A 22,159-nucleotide genomic window follows, 5' to 3' on the forward strand; every position below is an offset into this window, starting at 1 on the left:
TGACGAAAACATGAGTTGAAAAGCTCAGCATTTTCTGCTGGGGGCATGTCTGGACAACTTTCTGCTTAAATCATGGAAACACTAAACAGTGTTTTTAGGGTCTCGCTTAAGAGATATGAACAGTTAAATTCATCTAATCTGCAGGCACTAAAAACTCGAATTTGCTGTTTACAATATGTTGTGCACATATCTGCACTAACAATGGCACATTTTTGATTCCTTTGCAGCAATTCTGACTCCACTGGTTGTTGGAATTCAGTGTTTAGCTCAACTCACGGGCCACTTTATTAGGCACACCTTGCTAGTACTGTGTTAGACCCCCTTTTGTCTTCAGCACTGCCTTATAGAATGTCATAGAATCAGCAAGGACTGGAAATACAAACACTGAGATTTTGGTCCATATTCACATAGTAGCATCACGCAGTTGATGCAGAATTGTTGGCTGCACATCCATGGCACTCCTGCTCACCACATCCACAAAAAATGGTCTACTGGATTGAGATCTGGTGACTGTGGAGACCATTTGATCCAAGTAAACCACTGAACTAGTTGGAGATGATTTGAGCTTTGTGACAAACCGCATTATCCCGCTGGAAGAAGCCATTAGAAGGTACTGTGGTGGTAAAGGGATGGACATGTCAGGATCATTTCTCAGGTACGCTGTGGGGTCTAAACAATTCTCAGTTGGTACTGAGGGGCCCAAACTGTGCCAAGAAAATATCCCCAACCATTACACCATCACCACCAGTCTGAACTGTTAAAACAAGGCAAGATGGACACACGTTTCAACATTTTTTGCACCAAATTTTGACCCTATCATTTAAATGACGCAGCAGAAATCAACTCATTAGACCAAGTAATGCTTTTTTCAACTTCCTTTTGTCCAATTTTGGTGAGCCTCTGCCAGTTAGTTTCCTGTTACTGAGTTACTGTGCCGATCTATCAGATCAAACCAGTTTGGCCTTTCTCTTCTGACCTCTGCCATCAACAAGGTGTTTCTCTCACAAAACTGCCATTCACTGGATATTTCCTCTTTTTCTGACTATTCTCTGTAAACCTCAGAGATGGTTGTGCATCAGAATCCCATAGACTATATAAAAATCATGGATGTAGCCACTGTGACATCACCTATTGGCCTGTAGACTCTCATTTTAAAGCCTGGTGTTTGGAATTCTGGCCTTTGCCATTTTGGATTTTTGGAGCCAGAGGTGACTATGTTTGGATGAAATAACATTTGAGTTTTACAAAAAACCATCCCCTGTATAGTTGTCATAAAGGGGTAAATTAGCTGTAAACACCAAAACAATTTTTTTGTAACGGGCTGTTTATTGCTTTGTAAAGTTAGGCATTTAAACATGTGGGTCTACTCACATTTGAAGTCAGCCAGTGATCATTAGAGGAACTAGTATCACAGCAGATCAACAATTTCTCATATACACAAACAAGCCCACCTGGCACTAATAACCATGCCACGTTTACGTCACCTTTCTTCTCCATTTGGATATTTGGTTTTAACTTCAGCAGATCATCTTGACCGTTGCTGCCATGTTGACAGGCTGAATAAATATTTGCATTAATGAGCAGTTGAACAGGTGTATTTAATGAAGTGGGCTCTGATGATAATAGCAGTAACAACAGCAAAGGAATGATTCCTTTGCCACAATTCTCACCTCATTGGTTAGTTAGAATTTAGTGTCTAGCTCAAAGAAACTTTTGCTGAACAGAACAAAGAGAAGTGAAACTATTGTAGGTTCTCTTTTTTGTAGCCCAACCCTGCACTAAAGAACTGAGAAAAATGCCCTGTCAGTCAAGGTAAGTGAGACGCATCTCTGCTGGGTTTCTTGTTAGATGTATCTTTTTTGGTTTATAATTCTGAGAAAGGCAGATTTTTTGTGTGATAAAATATTCTATGTGATGTGATAAAGGCTTACATGATGTGATTAGGGTTGAAAAGCTATATACAGGGAACCACTTTGTGCCTGATGAAGTAGACACACTGAAATATGGGAAAAATGCAGAAGAGGCCTCACTGACGTAACCTCAAGTAATGCTTTATACTTTGTACAGCCTTCAGTGAAACCGCATCGTAGCGAGAGACATAAGAATATGAGATCATTTCAACAAAGGGATGTCCTTTTTATTTCATTGTGATATTCTGTACAGCTCTACTGCTATATTTATACACAGTTCTTCAAATTAAACAAAATAAATTGCCAAAAAAAGCATCAAGTCTCAACATCCTTGAGATTACATCATACGGATGAGGTGGACCATGAAATAAATAACACGCACACACACACACACACACACACACACACACACACACACACCCACACAGAGGGTTTGTTGGAAAGACAAATGTGTTATGGGTAGGGGAAAAAAAGAAAAAATACATGTACAACACCACCCAAGAAACACAGATTTGCACACATGCAAAAGCACCCACACATCCACGCAGGCACCTGTGTGCTGAGACACACCTGACATAGATCCACAGGGGCACATAAAACAAAAGGCACTGCCAGCAGGAACAGCTTGGGCTTTGGGTGGTGGCGTTAAAAAAAATTTTTTAAAAAAAAGGACAGATTTGGGTTTACTGAGAAGCATGTGCTTATGGACGACGGGCCTCATTCATCAGTATTTCTGTTGCATTAAATAAAGGATGAAAAAATAAGCATGTGTAGGAAATGTTGATAGTAAATTTTTGGTTAAATGCATTCATTTTATGATACATGCATGTCAAATGTATTTCCCAAAACAACTTAATTTGCAGTCGTAATGTGTTTTATTACATGCACACTCAATGCTTGCTATAAATTTTGATGAATGAGGCCCAATAAAGGAGCGTTGATGACTCACACTCATTATAAAACACAATTCACATTATCCTCCCTGCCCTAGATGAGCACACGCACACACACACACACACACACACACACACACACACACACACCTACCAGTAGGAATGATACCAAAAGAATATTAATATTCATTGTAATAACAACAAAGTTAAACCTTGTCACTCTTTTTCCAGTGTCTACATAATACATATGCATTGCAAACACATCATTGGTACATCATAGCCATTATCATGAACTCTATATATGTTTTTGTTTCTTTTTTTTTTTTAGGTGGAAGGTGGGGAGATAATAAAAAGAAACAAGAAGCAGAAATGCATGCCCAGTCCTGGAAATGTGGGCCCTTCAGTGACCTGCATTTTTATGTGCAAAAACAGAAGCTGGTATAATTTGATTTGATTTTTTTTTTTTTTTACATACACCACCTTTAATCAGATAAACTTCCAAATGTCTCATCCCTTTAAAATCCTCTCAATTGATCTGTCCCTCTAAGCTTTGGTGTGAAAATCCCATCACATTCAAATGCAACCCATATAATAACAGTGTCAAAACCACTTTTACAATAAAGTGTCAAATCTGTAAAGGTATGTGGATTGCCTCGCTCAGCATTTCATGCAAGGTTAATTGGATCTGGATTTAGGGAGGGAAAATGAAATCAGTTGGAGGGTTGCCTCTGTAATTTCAACCTAAAAGTTTGTTTCCCATGTTTTTGTGTCTGTGTGACTAGTGGGAACAACAGAGTGCTGCAGCCAGCAGTGGAAAAACAGGTTGCAACTTAACATTAAAGGGCTGTGCTCCATACATTTATTTATTTATTTTTTAATTGCTTATTTTTGCACCGACAGTCTCAGATTGTTTTTTTTATGTGTCTGACAACATTATGGAAAGAAGTTCAACCTTTTTATTAAAAGGTAAGATCCTTTTATTTTACCGGACAGCGCCCTGAAATCTGTATTAAACCACCAGACTCCATATGAATAAACAGTAATTTGATCATCTTAAAACAAATCCAAATCCAAATCCATTTAAAGTTGACAGAAACAAGATAAAACTCAAAAAAGCAGTCTTGTTTGGCTTTTCACTTGTCCAACAACCACCAGCTCTGTTTTGGTTAAATAATCCCATAATCAACCCAATTAGATGTAAAAATACACTGCCTGTGCTTAAATGACTGTTTATTTAAATGGAGTCTGCTGGGTTTGGTGATAGTAATTTCGGGGCTGTTTCTGGTTAAACAAAACTGATATTACACTTCAACAAAAACGTCTATCTCTGTAAAGAAGCTTCAATAGGTTGTCAGACATTTATAATAATTGGAGCCTGTCGGTGGCAAAAACAAACACTTTAAATGGACATAAAGTGATGGTGCACAAATGCCCGAAGTGGTTATATTACAGCCTGTTAAGCTGCTGCTAGCTGCAGCGCTCTCACTCAATACTGGATCATTTCCATAATATGTTGTCTCCATTAGTCACTCACACACACACACACACACAAATCGGAAAATAGTGTCCAGGTCGAAAAATACTGAAGTTACACTTTAAGATCTTCCTGTCGGTGAAGCACCTGACAGCATCTTATTGTTTTAAGGTTAACGTGAAAATAAAATAATGGAAACAAATTTAAAATAGGATTAGATTTTGGGCAAAGTGGGCTAAAATGGGGTGTTGAGGGGTAGATTGCGGTTTGTCTCCTTCTTTAAGTGTTCTCTTTGCCTGACGCATGCTCCCTGAGAAGAATCAGAGAATGGATCTCGCTTTCTTATCTTTCCATTCGGTCTTGTTCCAGCATCCAAAGCAAAACGCAGCTTTCTACCTCCAGCCCCAACCCCAAAAACCTCCCTCTCAAATCCACACATCTTATATTCTGGCACAAAAATAACACATCTGGTGATAACCCCATACATTAGTTTAAGAGAAAAGGAACACTCGGTATGATTGTCCTCCCATCAAAAAGTAATCATGCCTTCTGTTGTACTTCTAAACTCTATGTGCAGGGGGATGAGCTGAGAGAGACTCATGCATAAGTAACACTTGCAGTAGCAGCAGCAGCAGCAGTAGCAGAAGAAGAGGGAATCTTTAAAAACACTAATGATTCATATCAGTCCCAAATGAGATCTCAAGTCGGAGTTTCAGATCTTGTGTCACTGTGATCTTTCTGTGTGTGTCCTTGGCATATGGAAACTGCTTATCCAATCAGCTTACAGACCACACACCCTGTAGCTTTTCACATCTCTCAGATTCTCTCCTCAGAGAGTGGATGTGTGGGTGGTAGGGGGGCTTGTATGCGTCCTGAGAAAGGGTATGCGTCTGTATGTTAATGACCTGTATGTTTGGGTGTACATGTGGAGGGTGGAGACAAGTTCAGCTCCGGCTCCAGTCTCTGAATAGATCGCGCTTGTTGAAGGGGGCCGGGGGGTCAACGTTCAAAGGGTCAGTCTCTCCCTGGGTTGAGGTCATAAGGTAACAGGTGAACGGGTCAAGGGTCATGTTGTTGGAGGGCTTGTTGTAGTTTCCGTCGGTATACGGCGTATTTTTGCTCCACTGCCCGCACGCGCTCCGCCTCCTCTTTCTCCAGGATTACCAGAAAGTTTTGTAGCTCAGGGACAGAGAATGCGTGCCACTGTTGGAGGATGAGAGACACAGATTATTATACGGCTGCAGAAAGTTTGTTTTTGCAACCAGGCATCTATGAATATCTTTCAAAAAGAAATATTGCTTCAGCAGCCTGTATAATCCCCCCTTTCAGGCCAAATAAAGCATGTAAAAGAGTGTGTGTATGTGTGTTTTCTCACCTCCACCTCTCCGGTCTCATTTTCCTTGAGGACAAAGCTGAGCTGCTCTGGGTCAGGCCCTGCTATCAACCTCAGAAGAAGTGGATGCTCACACAGAGGAAGCTTCTGGAACAGATCTGGACAAGCAAGAAAAACATCATTTAGTGTTGTCCGATACACACATTTTCTGCAAATGAGCTTGTCACCACGTGACCAGTTTCCTCACCCTGTCCGTCGCGGTGCGTCTGCCTGTACAATGCAAACTTGCGGGGATTGTCCAACACCATGAACTTCTGCAGCAAGCCCTGGATGACCTCTCTGGTGGTGGTCAGAGAGCTGATGTGGATTTGCTTCACACAGTCGCGTGGTAGATAGAAGGATGTTCTCTTTTCGCTCTGCCCACAGTCCGTCCCTTCCTGGCACTCTGACAGTGTTTGAGGGTGGCCGCCAGCCTGCCTCGAAGCTCCATCTGTGCACGACGCCTTCACGGCGGGGACTGTCACTGGTCGACTGAGCCTCAGGTGGACCTTAATGAAGCCTGTGTAGGATCCGTCTGAAGCCTGGAATGCACAGAGAGGAGATGCAAGACGGAGAGAGTAAGAGAATGAAGGAACATTTTAGTATTTATATGAGCACTTTGGCAGGAGGGTTTATTCGCCTCTTTTTTCTGTCGGGCCAGTACATTTGGCCCGATTCTGCGGTGTCATTCATCCCAAGTCGCCTGACTTATTTCTTCTGGTATGTTGAGTTTGGGGCAATGCCGGGCCAGATCATTTTTCATAACAGCCCAGTGATGGTAGCGTCTGCAGCCGCAGTAAGGCCAATTTTTTTGGCCTGTTCGGGTATCGTTCACCCTAAGTCTCATCCGATTTAGCAACCAGACAGAGCCCAACTTATTTTTTTCAGCTTGCCGAGTTTAGGCAGATGCTGGGCCAGGTCATTTATGAAAACTGTCCAGTTATAGCATTGGGTAAGTATATCTGGGCAGATTCTAGGGCATCATTCATCCCAAGTCTCCTATGTCAGGCAACTGGATGCAGCCCGAATGATTTCTTCCAGCATGTTGAGTATGGGCCGATGTTGGGCCAGGTCACTTTTGATGACGGCCCACTGATGGCAGTGTGGTAGCTAGAATGGGGTACCAGTTTATCTGAAACATTTCTTGAGTGCCATTGATCCTGAGTCTCAGCCGCGTTGGAGACTGGATGCGGCCCAACTTAATTCTTCCAGCATCAGGCTGATGAAGGGCCAGGTCATTTTGGCTACCTGGGGTTATTAGCTTTTTGTCGAGAAGATAGATAACATGGTTCATACCAATAGGGTGCAGCTTTCACTTCAACATTGTGGTGGGGAGTGGGGAACACACATGATATGAGAGGTTTGGGAGTCCGACAGAAAATTTTGAGCATTAAACACTGCATTTCCGGAATACTGATGAAATTAATTGCACCAACTTGTGCCTTTTTTGCATCCATTCATGGTTATAATAGTTTATTTTAATGCATAGTAAATAGGGACTTATAATCAATACTACCAATATCCAAACAATACCACACCCCTCTGATAACCTACTTTTGTTTCTTCTTTTATATATATTTTTTAACATTGTGCTTCAGCTAAATTTCCTCTTTTACTTCATCAAATGAAAACCAGGAAGTTCTAAAAACCGGCTTTCATTGTCAGATTGTCATTTTACAGTACAGTATATTCTGCAGCTACAACAAGTGTTCAAAACTTACCAGATTCATGCCAATTTCAGAGATTTGAGCGTTATACTCTTCTATCCTTGTCCGCACCTCTTCATCTGACAGGTCCTTTGTTCTTTTCTCTTCTTCTTCTTTTGCTTCTTTCTGCTGTGAGGCAAAGAGAGAAGAGAAAATATCAGAGGAAAGAAAATATCTGATAGTAGCAGTGTTTTATTTTAACCAGCAGATGCTGCTGCTTCCTCCACCCAAGTCCTGAGAAAAAGCTTTGTGTTGCTTTGCTCAAGTTTATGAATAGGTATCTAAATACACCAGAACTGAGACAAACCCTTCAAACCCTGCAAATGTTTAAAAAAGATAAGTGGACTGACTGACTCATGTGCACATCAGGTGTCATATTTGGTTGGAAACAAGAGGATCGAGGCTGGTTCCTGCACTTCTTGTGACAACACTACCCTCTCCTATCCTCCATCTTTCTCTAACTGAAGCTGATGGAGGGGATTTTTAAAGACACCATCTCTTCCTCCTCAGTGGGATTACACAACTCCATAGCCATACATGGGGACAGGAAATGTTGTCAATGGGGAAAATCGAGTATTCAGCATCACAGCATGAGAATATTGACAGCACGGCCTCCCTCTCACTCTTACTCATTTCCTTCTGTGACTATATGGATAGAGAAGAGAGAAGGGGAGTGAGGGAGGAAGGAAGTGATGAAAGGAGGGAGGAGGCAGGAGGAGGAAGGCAGAGAAAGAGGCGAGTAAGGGGTGAGGAATGATGAAAGAGCGGCTGCTGAGCCAGCCTTAGCAACACAGAGTTTGACTGGGTTATTTATAGTACAGTGGGATGCATCCTCTCTATCTCACAATAGCATTTTTTTTCTTCCTTTCTCCTGTTCGTTTGCATTTTCTGGGGCAGAGAGAGAGAGAGAGAGAATGCAGGGCAGGAATCGTTTCTGTGGGGGAGTCCTCGGGTTGTGCGATGAAGTCACGGTTTCATTCAACACAGATGCAGTGTGCAAGTGCATGAGAGTGTCTCTGTGTGTGCACATATATAGACTGAGGGGAATAAACAACACACACACACACACACACACACACACACACACCGCAGGAGTGTAGCTTAGCTCATCCTGGCTGACATTTAGCAAAGGGAGGTGATAACATTGTAGCATTTAAATTTCAAGGCTGATGCTTACACATAGATGCCAGGAGAGGACTGTGTGTGTGTGTGTGTGTGTGTGTGTGTGTGTGAGAGAGAGAGAGTGTGTGTCTCTATGTTTGACTAGGAACAACGAGAACAGGGGAACTTCTGACTTTTCCTACCACATATTTAATTTTTTTTGCTGCTTTTATCTCTTCCACACTTATCATCAGCATCTCCACTGTGCAATTATGGACCTCCTATCATGGTGACTGTCCATGTTTCAGTGAAAAAGCAATGAAAGCACTGATGATAATATGTTCACAGCATGTCACAAATCCAGTAATTGAAATCCCTTTTAATTCAGATGCAAACACTATTATATTAAAATGTTTACAGTCTTGGGGCCTTGTCACAGAAATATATTCTAACTGCTTGTCCTATCTTTAAGAAACAGTTTATAAGTTTTAGAGGGATTTAGTGGCATCTTGTGATGAAACCTGCAGATTGCAACCAATTAAAAATTCTGGTTAGATTTCCATTAGTGTTCATTGTTCAGGAGGTTTTTACCAGGAGCCAAATTATCCGCATAGGTCTCTTCCTCTCCAAAACAAATGGACCCAGTGATTAAAACCGGCTAAAACACTGACTAAAGCAGTTTTACCTTTAAAATTGATGTTTTTCTGATGCTCGTGTCGCAGAGGGGCTGCTAAGTGAGGTGGCCAATGTGAAAACATAAATGGCCTTATCTAGAGCCAGTGTTTGATTTGTCCATTCTGGGTCTACAAGAAACATGGTGGCGCAACATGACGATCTCCGCACATGAGGACCTGCTCCCTGCGCTGATATAGCAGCTCATTGTAAGGTAACAAAAACATGATGGATACTTTTTTCAGGTGATTATACACTAAAGGAAACCTATAACTATATATCCCCCTAAATTCAACAAATTGGACCTTTAATTTAAGTTTCAAAAATAAAGAAAACTACCTTCCTATTACAGAAGCCACTCCTAAACTTATGGTTGAATCCTATCCCTTATCAGACATCCTGTCTTATCTTAACTTAAGGTATCCTTACTATAACTGTAAATTTGATTCTTCATTCGGCATTCATCCTTTGGTTAGCATTACTCAAGAAGACAAATGTTAATATCAATGTTTTGACTCGTATATAATCTCTACCTCAGCCTAGAAAAACAAAGCAGAGGCCCATGCCTCCTTGTAGGCCTCTCCAGAGCTAATCATAGCACAACAATCAAATTCTGTTCACGTTGTCCCTCACTTTTACTGTCATTGCAATCAGGGATGTAACGATTCAATGATCCGACTCGATATATAGATTCAATGATCAACTATCCGGTATCCTTGGTACAAAGGGAAAACGTTGATGCATACCACCAAGTTTAAGATACACCTTTATTGTACATTTCTCATGACACATCTGTATCACAAGTAATGGCAAGCAGCCAAGACAAAAACAATATATTTACTGATATCATCTCATATTTTGCATAGGCACCTGAATGAAATCGAATCAAATCTGTATTGTGGCAGACTTTGTGATATCAGCAAATATTGTATCATTGTCCAAAGAATCTATATAATGTTGTATGGTTATGAAATTTGTGATTTACACAATTGCAATGCAGACTTAAAACCCTGCCGCTACCATTTTTGGCATTTATTTTGGATTAAATCTGTCCTAACTTGGCATACCTAACTTTGAAAATCCCTATATTAGAAAAGGTCTGTAATGGCTAAATTTCTGTCCTAAAATAAGATTTTTTCTCTCCCAGAAAAAAATGTCTCTGTCATACCAAAAACCCTAAATTTCATTGTAAATTCAAAGAGAGGAGTTTAGACTTATGAAGTTTCTGTAATAAGGCCCCTGGCTCGGTGTCCCCATGGACTCATAAATATATAATAAAATAAAAACCCTTGCATTTAACAAAACTCATTAAGCATGTATGAAAAAATCCAGGGCTGAGAAAAGAATCTGAGGGATACAGAGGAGTTGACTCCAAAATTCCTCCCCAGTCTAAGGCAACAAAGTGAAAAGAACCTCGCAGGAATTCCTGCGTTTGTATGCAAGTTTCTAAATGTATCGGAGGCAGTGCCCTGCCCTCCCTTTCTGCATACCAGTGAGAGTGGTCAGGGGACAATAGAGCAGGACAATAGAGCAGTTTCCGCCCCTGGGAGTTCCAGAAAGTCCTGGGACACTGTCCTGCTTGGACCAGGTCACGACGGAGCAAATGACCAGCAAGACAGAGAAACAGATGAGATGATGAACACTGAAAGATTTGTGCTGTCTGCACTGTTATGCGGCAATAACACCTTTAGTCAACATGATGAGAAATATGACATGAAAATCATTTACATTCCCAAAGTAATCCTTGGTTCCAGAGCAGATTTATAACAGGTCCTAGGTTGTTAAATTTTACTTAACATACTCAGTGCTAGGCACTGAGCATCCGGACAATGTACCCGATGAAACAAGCTGAAGTACAAATATGTCCTCTTCACTTGAAGAATACCACAACTAAAGACCAGTTTTACCTCGAAAACACTAGCCTCTGGCAATAAGTGATTACGTACTGAATGATTAGTCACTGTCTGTCTGATGATAACAATATTACAGGTGACAGGTCCAGGCCAGTCAATCCAGCTTTATGGTGTCATTTAGAGAGATGTAAAGCAGCTTAAAGTGTGTAAGATATCTGCGACTGTTACATAAGGTTCACGCACACATATTTACACATGCCATGCAGACACGCACACTCCCCTCAGGATGACATGAGTAAGTGTTGATGCTCTCACTCTGATGAGATCAGACAAGTGAGGTCATGTGACTGCTTGAAATGTTGCTCCAAATTGTCGGCATGAAGCCATGTGTCAAACTTGGCTGTGTGTCGAACCTGACCACCTTTTGTTAACTTGAATGCACTCCTGACTTGAGTGTGTGTGTGCATGTGTGTGTGGGAGATTGACATTGTGATCTTCAGGTAACACAAGACTCTAGGATCCGTTACAACCAGGCAAGATTGAGGACAAAGAGTGTGCTGTCAGCACTAACAATGCCTAAACAATACATGTGGACAAAATACAAAAACAACTCATGAACAGGAACACACACATCCTCATAATTCTATCTCTGTGAGGACCATCACTGATGTAATGTATTCCTTAGACCCTTACCCTAACCTTAACCATCACAACTAAATGTCTAACCCCAACCCTGACCCCTGACATAATTCTATCCTGAACCTGAAAGCCAAGTCTTAACCCTCAAAAAAAATCCCAGAAGAAGTGATGACTGGCCAAAATGTTCTCACCATTCAATAATGTCCTCAATCTGATAAAAACATATTTCGGTCCTCACTATGTAGCAAGTACAAGTAAACATATAAACCTACATTGATAACAGCAAGTGTTAGCACAACACCCTGACTGGGTCAAGTGTCGAGGATGGTGAACACACGCTGATTCTATTTCACAGCTCAGAGACCGCTGTGTACCAGCACAGCTAGCAGTACACACACACACACACACACACACACACACACACACATACACACACATACACACACACACACACACACACACCCCAAAGTAGCGGAACTGCACAAATGCAAGATTACAAGAAAAGAATTTTGATCTTGTATCTGGTCCACGTGGTGCTGATCTAACCCCTTTGTTATAGTGTTGTAATGTGAAGCTATGCATCATATTTTAAATTTACAGTACAGTTAGTTTATTCTATGTGATGTTTTGTACATACAGTCTCTATCTGTGACATAAATAACTGGTCCCTGGAGAAAAAAAACATCAAATTTTCCCATCTGAAATGTATTAGGTGTAGTAATAGAAATCCTCATGATGTAGCAGTACTAAACCTGTACTTCATACAGTACAGTTCTATAATAACCACAGTATTAAGTCCACCTCTACACAATTAGTTCCCCGCAGTGTTTGAGATACTGCGGAGGTTACTACTGTAAATATGTATGTTAAAATGCTTTTTACAGAACAGCGTTGCAACACATTCATTTTCACTGCGTTAAAAAGCAGACCAGGACAAACTGAACAGAGCCCTGCTCATCACAGTGGGACACACACACACACAAAACACATTAAAGCTGGCTGGCTAATCTGGAGCAAAAGGCTCAGCTCTGGAAATAATTCATAAAGAAAAGAGGATCTGAACTCATTTTCCACTGTTTTGATGAATGTAAGTATCTCCCTGTGTGTCTGTGTACATAAATGCACACATGCATGGATAAAGATTTAATACGATAACACATATTCAAATCTTTATACACAATATATATGATAATATATTAGTTCAAAGGATGCCACAGATCTTTGCATCTCATTTTCATATTCAAACACAGGAAAAAACAGGACACTTTCACTGCATGGCTACTTTAAATGCTCTACCAGAGGACGCAATTCAAGGACAACTCCTGCCTACGTGCTATAGCTGACTGTGCTGCTACACTGTATGTCAAATCATTTTTCTTTGGCTGCATGGTGGCAGAGAAATCAGGCACCATCAGCTGGCAGTTTCTGTGCTGGCAGCCCAGACAAGCTAACCCCAATACCCGTCTATCTCAGCAGCACGGCGGCAACCCTAACTCCACACACTGACAGCACAGCTGGTCAATTATTCAGAGATTATACCTTCTCCAAGTCAGACACCAAAGACACTGCCAGGACAAGGACAGCAAGAGGAGGGCTGAGTGTGTTTTACATGAATGCAAATGTCTGGGTGTAGTTTCAATAATTCCATCTCTAGGTTTTTTGTGCAACCAGAAACAGGCCTTGTGCACACATACATAGGTGTTTTTGAAAACATAGTTTTTTTATGTGTTGCGGGCTTTTATCCACATGTGAATTGTGTTTTAGGTCACTTAAATAAAAGATTTTCCGGCGTGAAGATTTTCAGAAGTTCTGTTTTCAGTGTTGACATATAGTCAGGGAAAACTGAGGTTTTGGCTTGGTGTGCACCGTTATCTCCTTTGTTATGTGTCACAAAGGAGACAACATTGCGTGCAATTGTAGGCATGACCAAAAAAGTGTTGATTGTAACCTTGCTAATAGGACTTTTTATATGTTAACACATAAATGTACTGGGCCTGTACAGTCTATACAGGGTTTTAGTTAAATGTAATGTCTTTAAATTGCTACTTTTGTCCAACTAACATGCTAAAACCCAAAGACTATCATACATATCATACATCATACATAATCTAACATCATAAATGAAAAAGAAAAGCAGCAAATTTTCACACTTTTACTTACAAAAAGCAATAACCAGCAAATGTTTGACATTTTTACTTGAAAAAGGACTAATAGAATTATTTGATCGTAATCAAAAAAGTTTGAGAGTAATTTTCTTACGTCAGCCTTGTTATGGTGGCCACGTTAGGTCATGCAACCATAGTTTATTTTGTTTATCACCTAATGTTAGCTTTTTATTTCTGGTGATTGCATTCCTAAAAGTGGTGTTCATTTGAGATGATTATCTTGCTGAACAAGACATATAACAATCATAAATGTTTGTTTTCCACAGAGCTTATTTTCTGCTATAATCCACAATTCAATGGGAAAATCCCATTGGCTGTTTGACGAGGGAACCACAGCAATTTTACTTCTACGTCAGTCTACAGAAAAACGCCATCCCTGGAACACTCTATAACTTAATTCATGCTCCTGATGGCCAACATCATCCTCCTCTTCTTTCGAAGGTGTATGGTTGGAGTTATAGTCTCCTGTTGTGGTTTTGCAAGCTATGAAGAGTGCTACAATTGTGTTTTGTGTTTTTCTTTTCAGTTTTTTTTTTGAGAATGAAGAAGGGGAAAAAACTCATTTTAAAAAATACCTGTGCCCATGAGGACTTGGCCACACTTTCTTCTTTTCTATCTCCTGCACTCCCCTCCCCTTCTTTTGTTATAGAAAATCAGTCAACAGCCTGCTGTGCATCTTGGGACCAGCCCCAGCAACAAACATGCAGCTCCTAACACCCTGCAGCGCGAGTAATACTGTACACTGGAGTTAAGTCTCTGACACAATTATGTGTAAAGTAATGAATGTACAGTGTGTGTGTGTGTGTGTGTGTGTGTGTGTGAGTGTGAAGTATGTGAAATGTGTGCCAACAAAAACCCAAGTTGCTATGGTAACTGAGAAAATGGTTTGCTACAGTCAAGTAGTTGCCCTACACACACACACACACACACACACACACACACACTTGTTCTAGTGCAAAAGTATCAGCTTTGTTTCTACGGAAACCTCTCCCACGCACTGTAGAGAAGAAGCCTCTATGGTATCTGTAGGTTAACATCATTACCTCAGTATTTCTGCTGAAAAGCAGCAAGCACAAGTCTGCACTCTTCAAACGTTGCTCTCAGACTAGGATGCTAAATCTACGCTAGCCGCTCACATGATAAATGAGCTGCCAGAAGGTATCAAGGTTGGTGAACAAGGCTGACAGACCGATGTAACACAACAGATGTATGACAGTAACCTCTTCCTGCACTCTCACACACCTAGAGGCCTACTTAAGAATGCACAAACACCACCACTTCCTCTCCATACTTCTGCTTTTGGGTAGCGTGTTTCTGATATAAATGGCAGTTTGGTTCCCAGCCCAACTGAAACACCCATCTGAGTTTATCTTACTGTAACTGTTTCATCTCTCAGAGTGAGCCTGATTCTGTACCTTAGCTGCATGCTTGGGTTTGCGGAAGAACGAGGTCTTGGCTGTGAAGAAAGTGAAGTCCTCCTCATCCAGGCTGCAGTACCCGCTGCTCATGCTGTTACTGCTGGTCATGGAGGGGGTAAGCACCGTATTGACAGTCATGGAGAGGTCCAGAGATGGCCCCTGGCGCAACACTAGAGCAGCACGTTGACAGCTTGAGGAAGTTTGTCTCGAATAAAAGGCAGATGTGACACCCAGTCACAATCAGAGTTCACAAGCTTCCAGCTGTCCTTTACTCATCCAGAAGAAGTCAGCGCTCCTCTGTAGGTGCATCCAGATAAGTTTTAAGTCCCGCCTGTGAGGGCGAGACAGGTGAACCCGGCTCAGATTCGGCGCTTTGCGTGCCACCAAAGAGGGGACCAGGAAATCCGAGAGCAAACACAGACGTGTCACTTCCTCCTGACGTGAGTGTGTGCTCGGACGCCGGCGTCACAAACACACCATACAATATATGCACCTGGTCGTCTGCAGCTAAACACACTCATACATAGCATGTAACCATCTCACACACACAACACATATAGGCACACGCTGGTGTCATGGAGTCAGTTTACAAGTTGGTTTCAAGTTAACCCGGCTCACCTGAGAGCCTGTTACACCTGCAAACCTACACTCATAAAGGCATGCATGCAATACCACATCCTGCTTTCCTGTGTCTCCGCGCAGAAACAAAGAACGATTTCACTTCAAGTCCGGCATTATGTGTGTGAGCATCCATCCATCTCTGGAGTCCAGCGTAAACAGCAGCGGGAGATCTTTTGGCCGAAAGACATTTGCAGACCCCCAGTGCTACCTCCTCTCTCCTCTTGTCGCCGTTGCTTTGGCAATACTACCAGAGAGCAAATGCCTCCCACTCAGCCTCTCTCTTTCTTCCTCTCTCTCTTCCTCTCCTCTCCTTCCTCTCTTTCTGCCTGTCTTTGCACCCGCTTTGCTTCCTCACTCTCTTGCAGCCTTGCTCAACCATCTGTGGTTGAGTGTGTTATCAGCCTGCAAGCTCCCTCCCCCTTCTCCATCCACTCTCTCTCTCTCTTCCTGCAAGCGACTGCACCCTGCAGAGCAATGGCCACTTCCTCTTACAGAGAGAGAGAGAGGCATGGGTGAGTGCAGCGAGAAAGGCTGATGAGTGAGAGATATGAAGCCTCGCAGCTCCTGTTTTACATACGTAAGAGCGGCAGTGACAGGAGGCAGCAGAGAGGCTGGGGAAGATGGCTGCTTTTTTAGATTCTGCTGCAGGATGCAACGGTTTCTCAGAAGCCATGGCAACCTTTGTTAACATGTACATTTTTACGATTAGGTGATGATTAGGGTAAATGTTTCAACACCTAAACCATTCAGGGAACAGAAATAAAACCTCCACAGCTGCACCACCACCGCTGATCGGGGAGGAGGGCTCACAGTGCTTAAAGTGAGATTAAGAAATAATGAGTGATTGCCCCCAGAATGGAGATTACAGTGACCTCTAACCTTACACCGAACCTGCAGTCTGCCCTCTGACTCTGGCAGTTACCCCCGCTTGTCAAAAAGCAGCTAATGCCCCTGTGACTGCTGAGATTGATGGTGCATATGTGCATCTGTCCGCACGTGCTGTTTCTGTGTGTGTGGTATGATTTTAAAATCTACTCAAACACGATTATAGGTAAACCTATATGGCACTGGAGGGCTGCGGCATGCAGGGACAGTGTGTCACCCTTTCATCGGGTGTCTTTCTGTCAGGTTCGAGTCAGCCGAAGACTGATTACCTGCGGCTCTGCTCCTCGCTTCCATCAGTGTAATCACTAAGGGAGAAGGCAGCGTGCAGGGGGTGGGATGTTACACACACACAGACACACAGACACAGACACAGACACACACACACACACACACACACACACACACACACACACACACACACACACACACACACACACACACACACACACATACTGCTGGCTTCAAGTCGATGAAACATAGTGTGCTGCATGCATGTGTGACTGCAGTAGTGTATGTGGGGTAAAAAGGCAGATCAATTTCTGCTGAGGCACACACAATAAGGGGCGGTAAAGAAAGAAGGAAGAGAAAACACAATCACACACTCTCGCTCACACACACACACAGAAACACATAGCTGCAGAAGCTATAAAATAGAGCAAAAGGGGAGAAAGCGGACTGCAGGAAATGAACTGTCATATCTCGTCTTGTCTGCAGTACTCGTGCACTCTATGAACCAAACAAGAGAGTGGGGAGAGACAGGCCTTAGTCACAGAGTTCACATACCTCCAAGACAGACATCAGCACTCGCTTAATTCTGACTCTCGGCTCATTATCTTTAACTACGCAGTCATTACACTCAGAAAGAAGAAGTAGCGGTGGTTAAGCTAAAAATGACTACAAAAAAACCATATGCCATCATTTTGTTGCTTTAGCCTGGACTGTATTTTGCTGCTAGTAAAACAGCATTTGGTAAAATTTATCACCCTGCTTGCTTGCTCCAATTCTCGCCATTCCCATCAACGTGTTTCAGGGTGGAATGATTGTGTGTATTTGTTCACGCTCTGCAGAAGTGATGTACTACCTGGCACACTACCAGGGGTCTAATTTTGCATTATCTGCCCCGCAGGCATAGAGTAGCTGCCAACATTCGGCTGGGGTTATCCAGCTTTCTCTCGTGCAGGATAATGCGTGTGTGTTTGGACCACACTGCGTGGGTGACCGAAGCTGGGATGCCAAGAGCAGCATGTAGGCTCCTACGCTCTCAGGTTCCTCCACACACACATGTGCTTACACAAAGAGTGGGCGAAGTGCTATTTTGAGGAATGAGTTTGGCATAATTACTGTATCCTGTGGCTCGTACAGTATAAGAGTATGACAGTTGAATTGATCGAATGATGATTTTGAGATTAAATAGTGGATAACTGAATATACTCCACTAGCACACATAACATCTAAGAATATGTTAACCATGCCATAATAGAGGTCCCTACAAAGAACAGTGTTAAACCTTATTAGTTTGCATTCATGTAAGATAAACAATTCCACAATACACTTAGGCATTATGTAATAATTCATACCTTCATGCCTTCCTGAAATTTAACTTGGTTGCTGTAGTTACTAATGACTCTAGTTAGTAAGTCCACTGTTCCAATAATCACAGTTTATCTCTACTGTTGCTGGCCGCCGGCTGATTACAGTCCTGCAACTTATCCTTCCACCACTACATGTCGCTGTATCTTTCAGCTCAGCTGCCTGCTCCAACAGTAGAGACCAGAGACTGAGCTCTAGTGGATGGTGTGCACTACATACAGTAAGTTCTACAGAAAGAGGAGAGCCTGTATTTATGACGGTATTGAAAAACATATCTTCAGAATTTCTAAATACCCTGGTACCATGATGCCGTGCAAGTCTATTCCACAATGTCACTTTTTTAAGTACCTCCAACTCAGAGAATTTGTTTTAAAAAAAAAAAACTCCACTACATTCCCTTCTCAAACACCTACCAACTAGTTGAAGGACAGTTTACATGAAGGCCCTACTGAGCACAACTCTTAATTTCAAATGTATGATGTGTTACTGTCGGTGGCCTCATGCTCCTTTGAGCATCTTGAATCAAAATGGGAGGACAACTTCGGTGAGAGGATCTTGGACTAAATCTGGAAATTGTCCATTACAATGATCCATACAACCATCTTATGTATCAGGCATAGTTTGATCCAATTTAAAATATTTTTTTCTAGAATTTGACCCAACCTGGCAAAAGTGCAACCAAAATCCAGCACCTATATTCATTCATTTTGGGCCTGCCCAAATGTGAGAAAATTCTGATCTTAAGGCTTTTAAAGGACTTTGTGCATGTGTGACAAAGTCATAAACCCAGAGTAAACTGTGGTAGTTTTCGATGTTGCTCATAGAGATCTGTATTTGACTCCAGCCCCGGCTCACAGTGTTGTTTTTTTGTACATCAGAATTGAATAAATTAGACACATTATGTACTACAGGATAGGAGAGACGCCAGAGAGACTCAAAGAGAAGGATGACGACAGCCCTGAGAGCAACAGAGCAGGTGAGGGAGAGAGGGAGGAACCTCGGATGCTTAGTGACGGAGCATATTCCGTCCTGGGAACATTCTGTGACCAAAAAAAGCAAATGAGCGCATACATAAATTTATAAGCAGACAACCGACTTGGAGGAGGAGGGACAGCCTGTTGTGAAAGAGGAGGATGGTTATGTAAGAGTGTAGGCCTGGAGAGATGCTGCAAAATGAACCCTGCCATTACCCAATCGTGACTCATGTACACCTCTGCACCAAGCACACACATCAAGAGTTCAGTGCACTACATGTCAGATGAATGTGTTCTATAGTGACCCTAAAAATGCCTGAAATGGGTCTCCACAGCTTTGGCTTCACTCTTAAAGGGGAACACCACCTAAATTGAGAATTCCAATATGTTATTTCCATGACCAAAGTTTAATTAATATTTGTGAACATGAACTACTCTCTCTAAAAGCCACAAACCAGAGAAGTAAGTCATACATGTGATTCATCAAGTATAAAGTGTGGAGCTGCATCACAGACAATGACTGTGACTCACAAAATGTTTGTTTTCTTTTCTATACCCATAATCAGCTTTATTGTATTGTAGTGTTCTTATTTCTAAACAGAATGTTTATCCATATACTCAAAACATTCCCCTGGCTGCTCTCACTCTCTTCTATAACATATTTTGCTATTCATTATCTATGAAGCAGCTATAGACTTGATACCCTATGACATCACAAATTTTGGTTTTAGCACTATAGTTTTAAGATTTGGGAGAGTTGTTCATCTATACTAATATTTTTGGACTGTCTTAGACCACAGGACTAACATGTATGAAAATAGGCATAGTTCCCTTATATTCCACTAAGTAGTATTTTTGTATCTGAAATGCTCACCCTGCGCTGAGGTGCTGCGGAGGAGCAGCGTCTTCTGGGAGATGGAGTTTCTTGGGGCTGTCTGTCCTTCTGGTTGCAGTCCAGCTGGACCTGGCTCTGGCACTCCAGGTGACAGGTGTAGCTACAGTCTGATGAACAAAAAAACACACCAATCAGAGACAAAGGCACCCAGAGTAGGACAGCACCAAACCTTAACAAGCAGTGTATTAAACACCATAAAATATTATTCTGACACAACAATGAGCAGTGAGCAGTGGTATGTCACGACAGAGCGTTATGCTGGCCAGTCACCTGTGACTGCGTGAGTTTAAAATGAAGAATCAAACAGGTGCAGTCATACAAACACTACCCTTTACATAGAGAATTTGCTCCATCTAGTGGTTAATGCCAGACACACATCTGCAAGGTAACAGCAGCATAAGCATTCATTAACAATACATACCTGACACTACATGTTTGTAAATGGATGTATTAGTAATTTCAAACAATGTGAAATTAGTCCAACAATAACCAGTTGACATCTCACAACTTAACCCACTAATTACACCTTTAAGATCCACCTCCATACATCTCCTTTGACCATCAGATGGCAGGAAACACTTTGCTAAGTACAACTGTCTTTGGCTGCAGACACAATACACAATTTGTAATGGACATAAGGTACAGGGTCCAGCAAAGCAAATATAAGGGAAACAAATACATAATGTAATACAGACATACTGTATCATAATGGATGGGCTCCTTAAACACATTAAAAGCCAACAAACTGTACCAGTATTGCAGCCCTTGTACAGTACACTCCCATCTTATTGCCCGGAGAGAAAGGAATAGATTTAGGTACTTCCCCAAAAACTCTCCCAAAATAGTCCACTGTTCTTTGATTTTTAGTTGGTCTCACATATGACAGCCTGGGCTTGTTTGTGTCTCGCAGACTTTATTGTGGCCAGAGGCTTTTCCTCTGAGACGCATACATCTAACTTCTCCTCTGCTGGTGAGATAATCCATGCTACAGAAAAGAGAGATTTTTAAAACCGCATGAGCAGCGAGAGGACTGCAGTTTGGGGGGAAACTGTGAGTCAGATCCTTTTTGTGGTCCTTAAGCAGGAACGCTCCTTAAATAAAACACTAAACGGTAGGCTACACGCCATGGGCCGGATTGAATGAAAACATAAAACTATTTCCTCAATGTTCTGTTCAGAAGCCGATGCTTTAATATTATAATATTTGCCTCAAAACATTGGTTTTTTTCTGGCACACCACTTTGTTGCTGCAGTCAGTGATGAATCAATGAGCCCAGTTTGGATGTTTTTCTGTCGACTGATATTAGTAGCTGAGTCTGTATCCTGCTAAGATAGGGACACCACTGTGTGTCTCACACTCAGCATCAGCACCGTTACCATGGCAACAAGCTTCTCGATGACCACTGTAGAGAGAGAGGAGGTCACCAACAGAAGGGTGCACATGGAGGGATTTTTATGTTATTAATTAACTGTAAATGCATCGTGTATTTCGGCATTTACAGGCCTGAATATTGAAGCAGAGACAAAGAGGTGAGAGTAGAGGGAGGGCGGACAGGGTTTACTGACAGGAGGGTTGTGTGTTGCAAAGAGGAGAGTTCAGATGGAGTATACTTAGCTCATGACAGTTTAGAGGTCAGTGCATTAAGAGAGGGAGATGGACGTAAGTATGTGACAGAGACAGGCTGGCAGAAAGAGAGTAAGAGGGAAGGGCTGCAATGCCTCGCTGACAGGAGGGATGTGTTGAGGAAAGAGGAGAGTTCAGATAAGGGATCCTCTGCTCATGACAGTTTAGAGGTCACTGCAGAAAGAGAGAGAGAAAGGAAGCACGCAGGGGAGTGGAAGAGAGAAACTCCTTTCCTGTCCTGCTTCCCATCCAACTTCTATGATCAACTACATTTAAAAGATATTATTCAGGAAAAATACTTTTTCGCTTTTATGTCTGTACAGTATGAAACTGCCACCAGCAGCCAGCTAACTTAGCTTAGCGTAAAT

General features: G+C 42.0%; 1 protein-coding gene across 2 annotated transcripts in view; it reads right to left on the reverse strand.

The window, feature by feature from the left end:
• Positions 1–2,115: 2,115 nt before the first annotated feature.
• Positions 2,116–22,159, reverse strand: part of rassf5 (Ras association domain family member 5) — a 36,909-nt gene continuing 16,865 nt past the window's right edge. The window contains exons 2-6 of one of the 2 annotated variants that reach the window (XM_088085082.1): positions 20,148–20,275; positions 7,371–7,481; positions 5,858–6,191; positions 5,653–5,768; positions 2,116–5,480 (exon numbers count right to left, since the gene is read on the reverse strand). In XM_088085082.1, the coding sequence (XP_087941208.1) occupies positions 5,337–5,480; positions 5,653–5,768; positions 5,858–6,191; positions 7,371–7,481; positions 20,148–20,275 (833 nt within the window). In that variant the 3' untranslated portion in view covers positions 2,116–5,336. Of the gene's footprint in view, positions 5,481–5,652; positions 5,769–5,857; positions 6,192–7,370; positions 7,485–20,147; positions 20,276–22,159 lie in introns of both variants that reach the window. The other variant, XM_042500856.2, reaches the window with a different exon arrangement.

Source organism: Plectropomus leopardus, chromosome 2, assembly GCF_026936395.1.
Source record: "Plectropomus leopardus strain MGB_pleo_1.0 chromosome 2, ASM2693639v1, whole genome shotgun sequence".
Lineage (NCBI taxonomy): Eukaryota > Metazoa > Chordata > Actinopteri > Perciformes > Serranidae > Plectropomus > Plectropomus leopardus.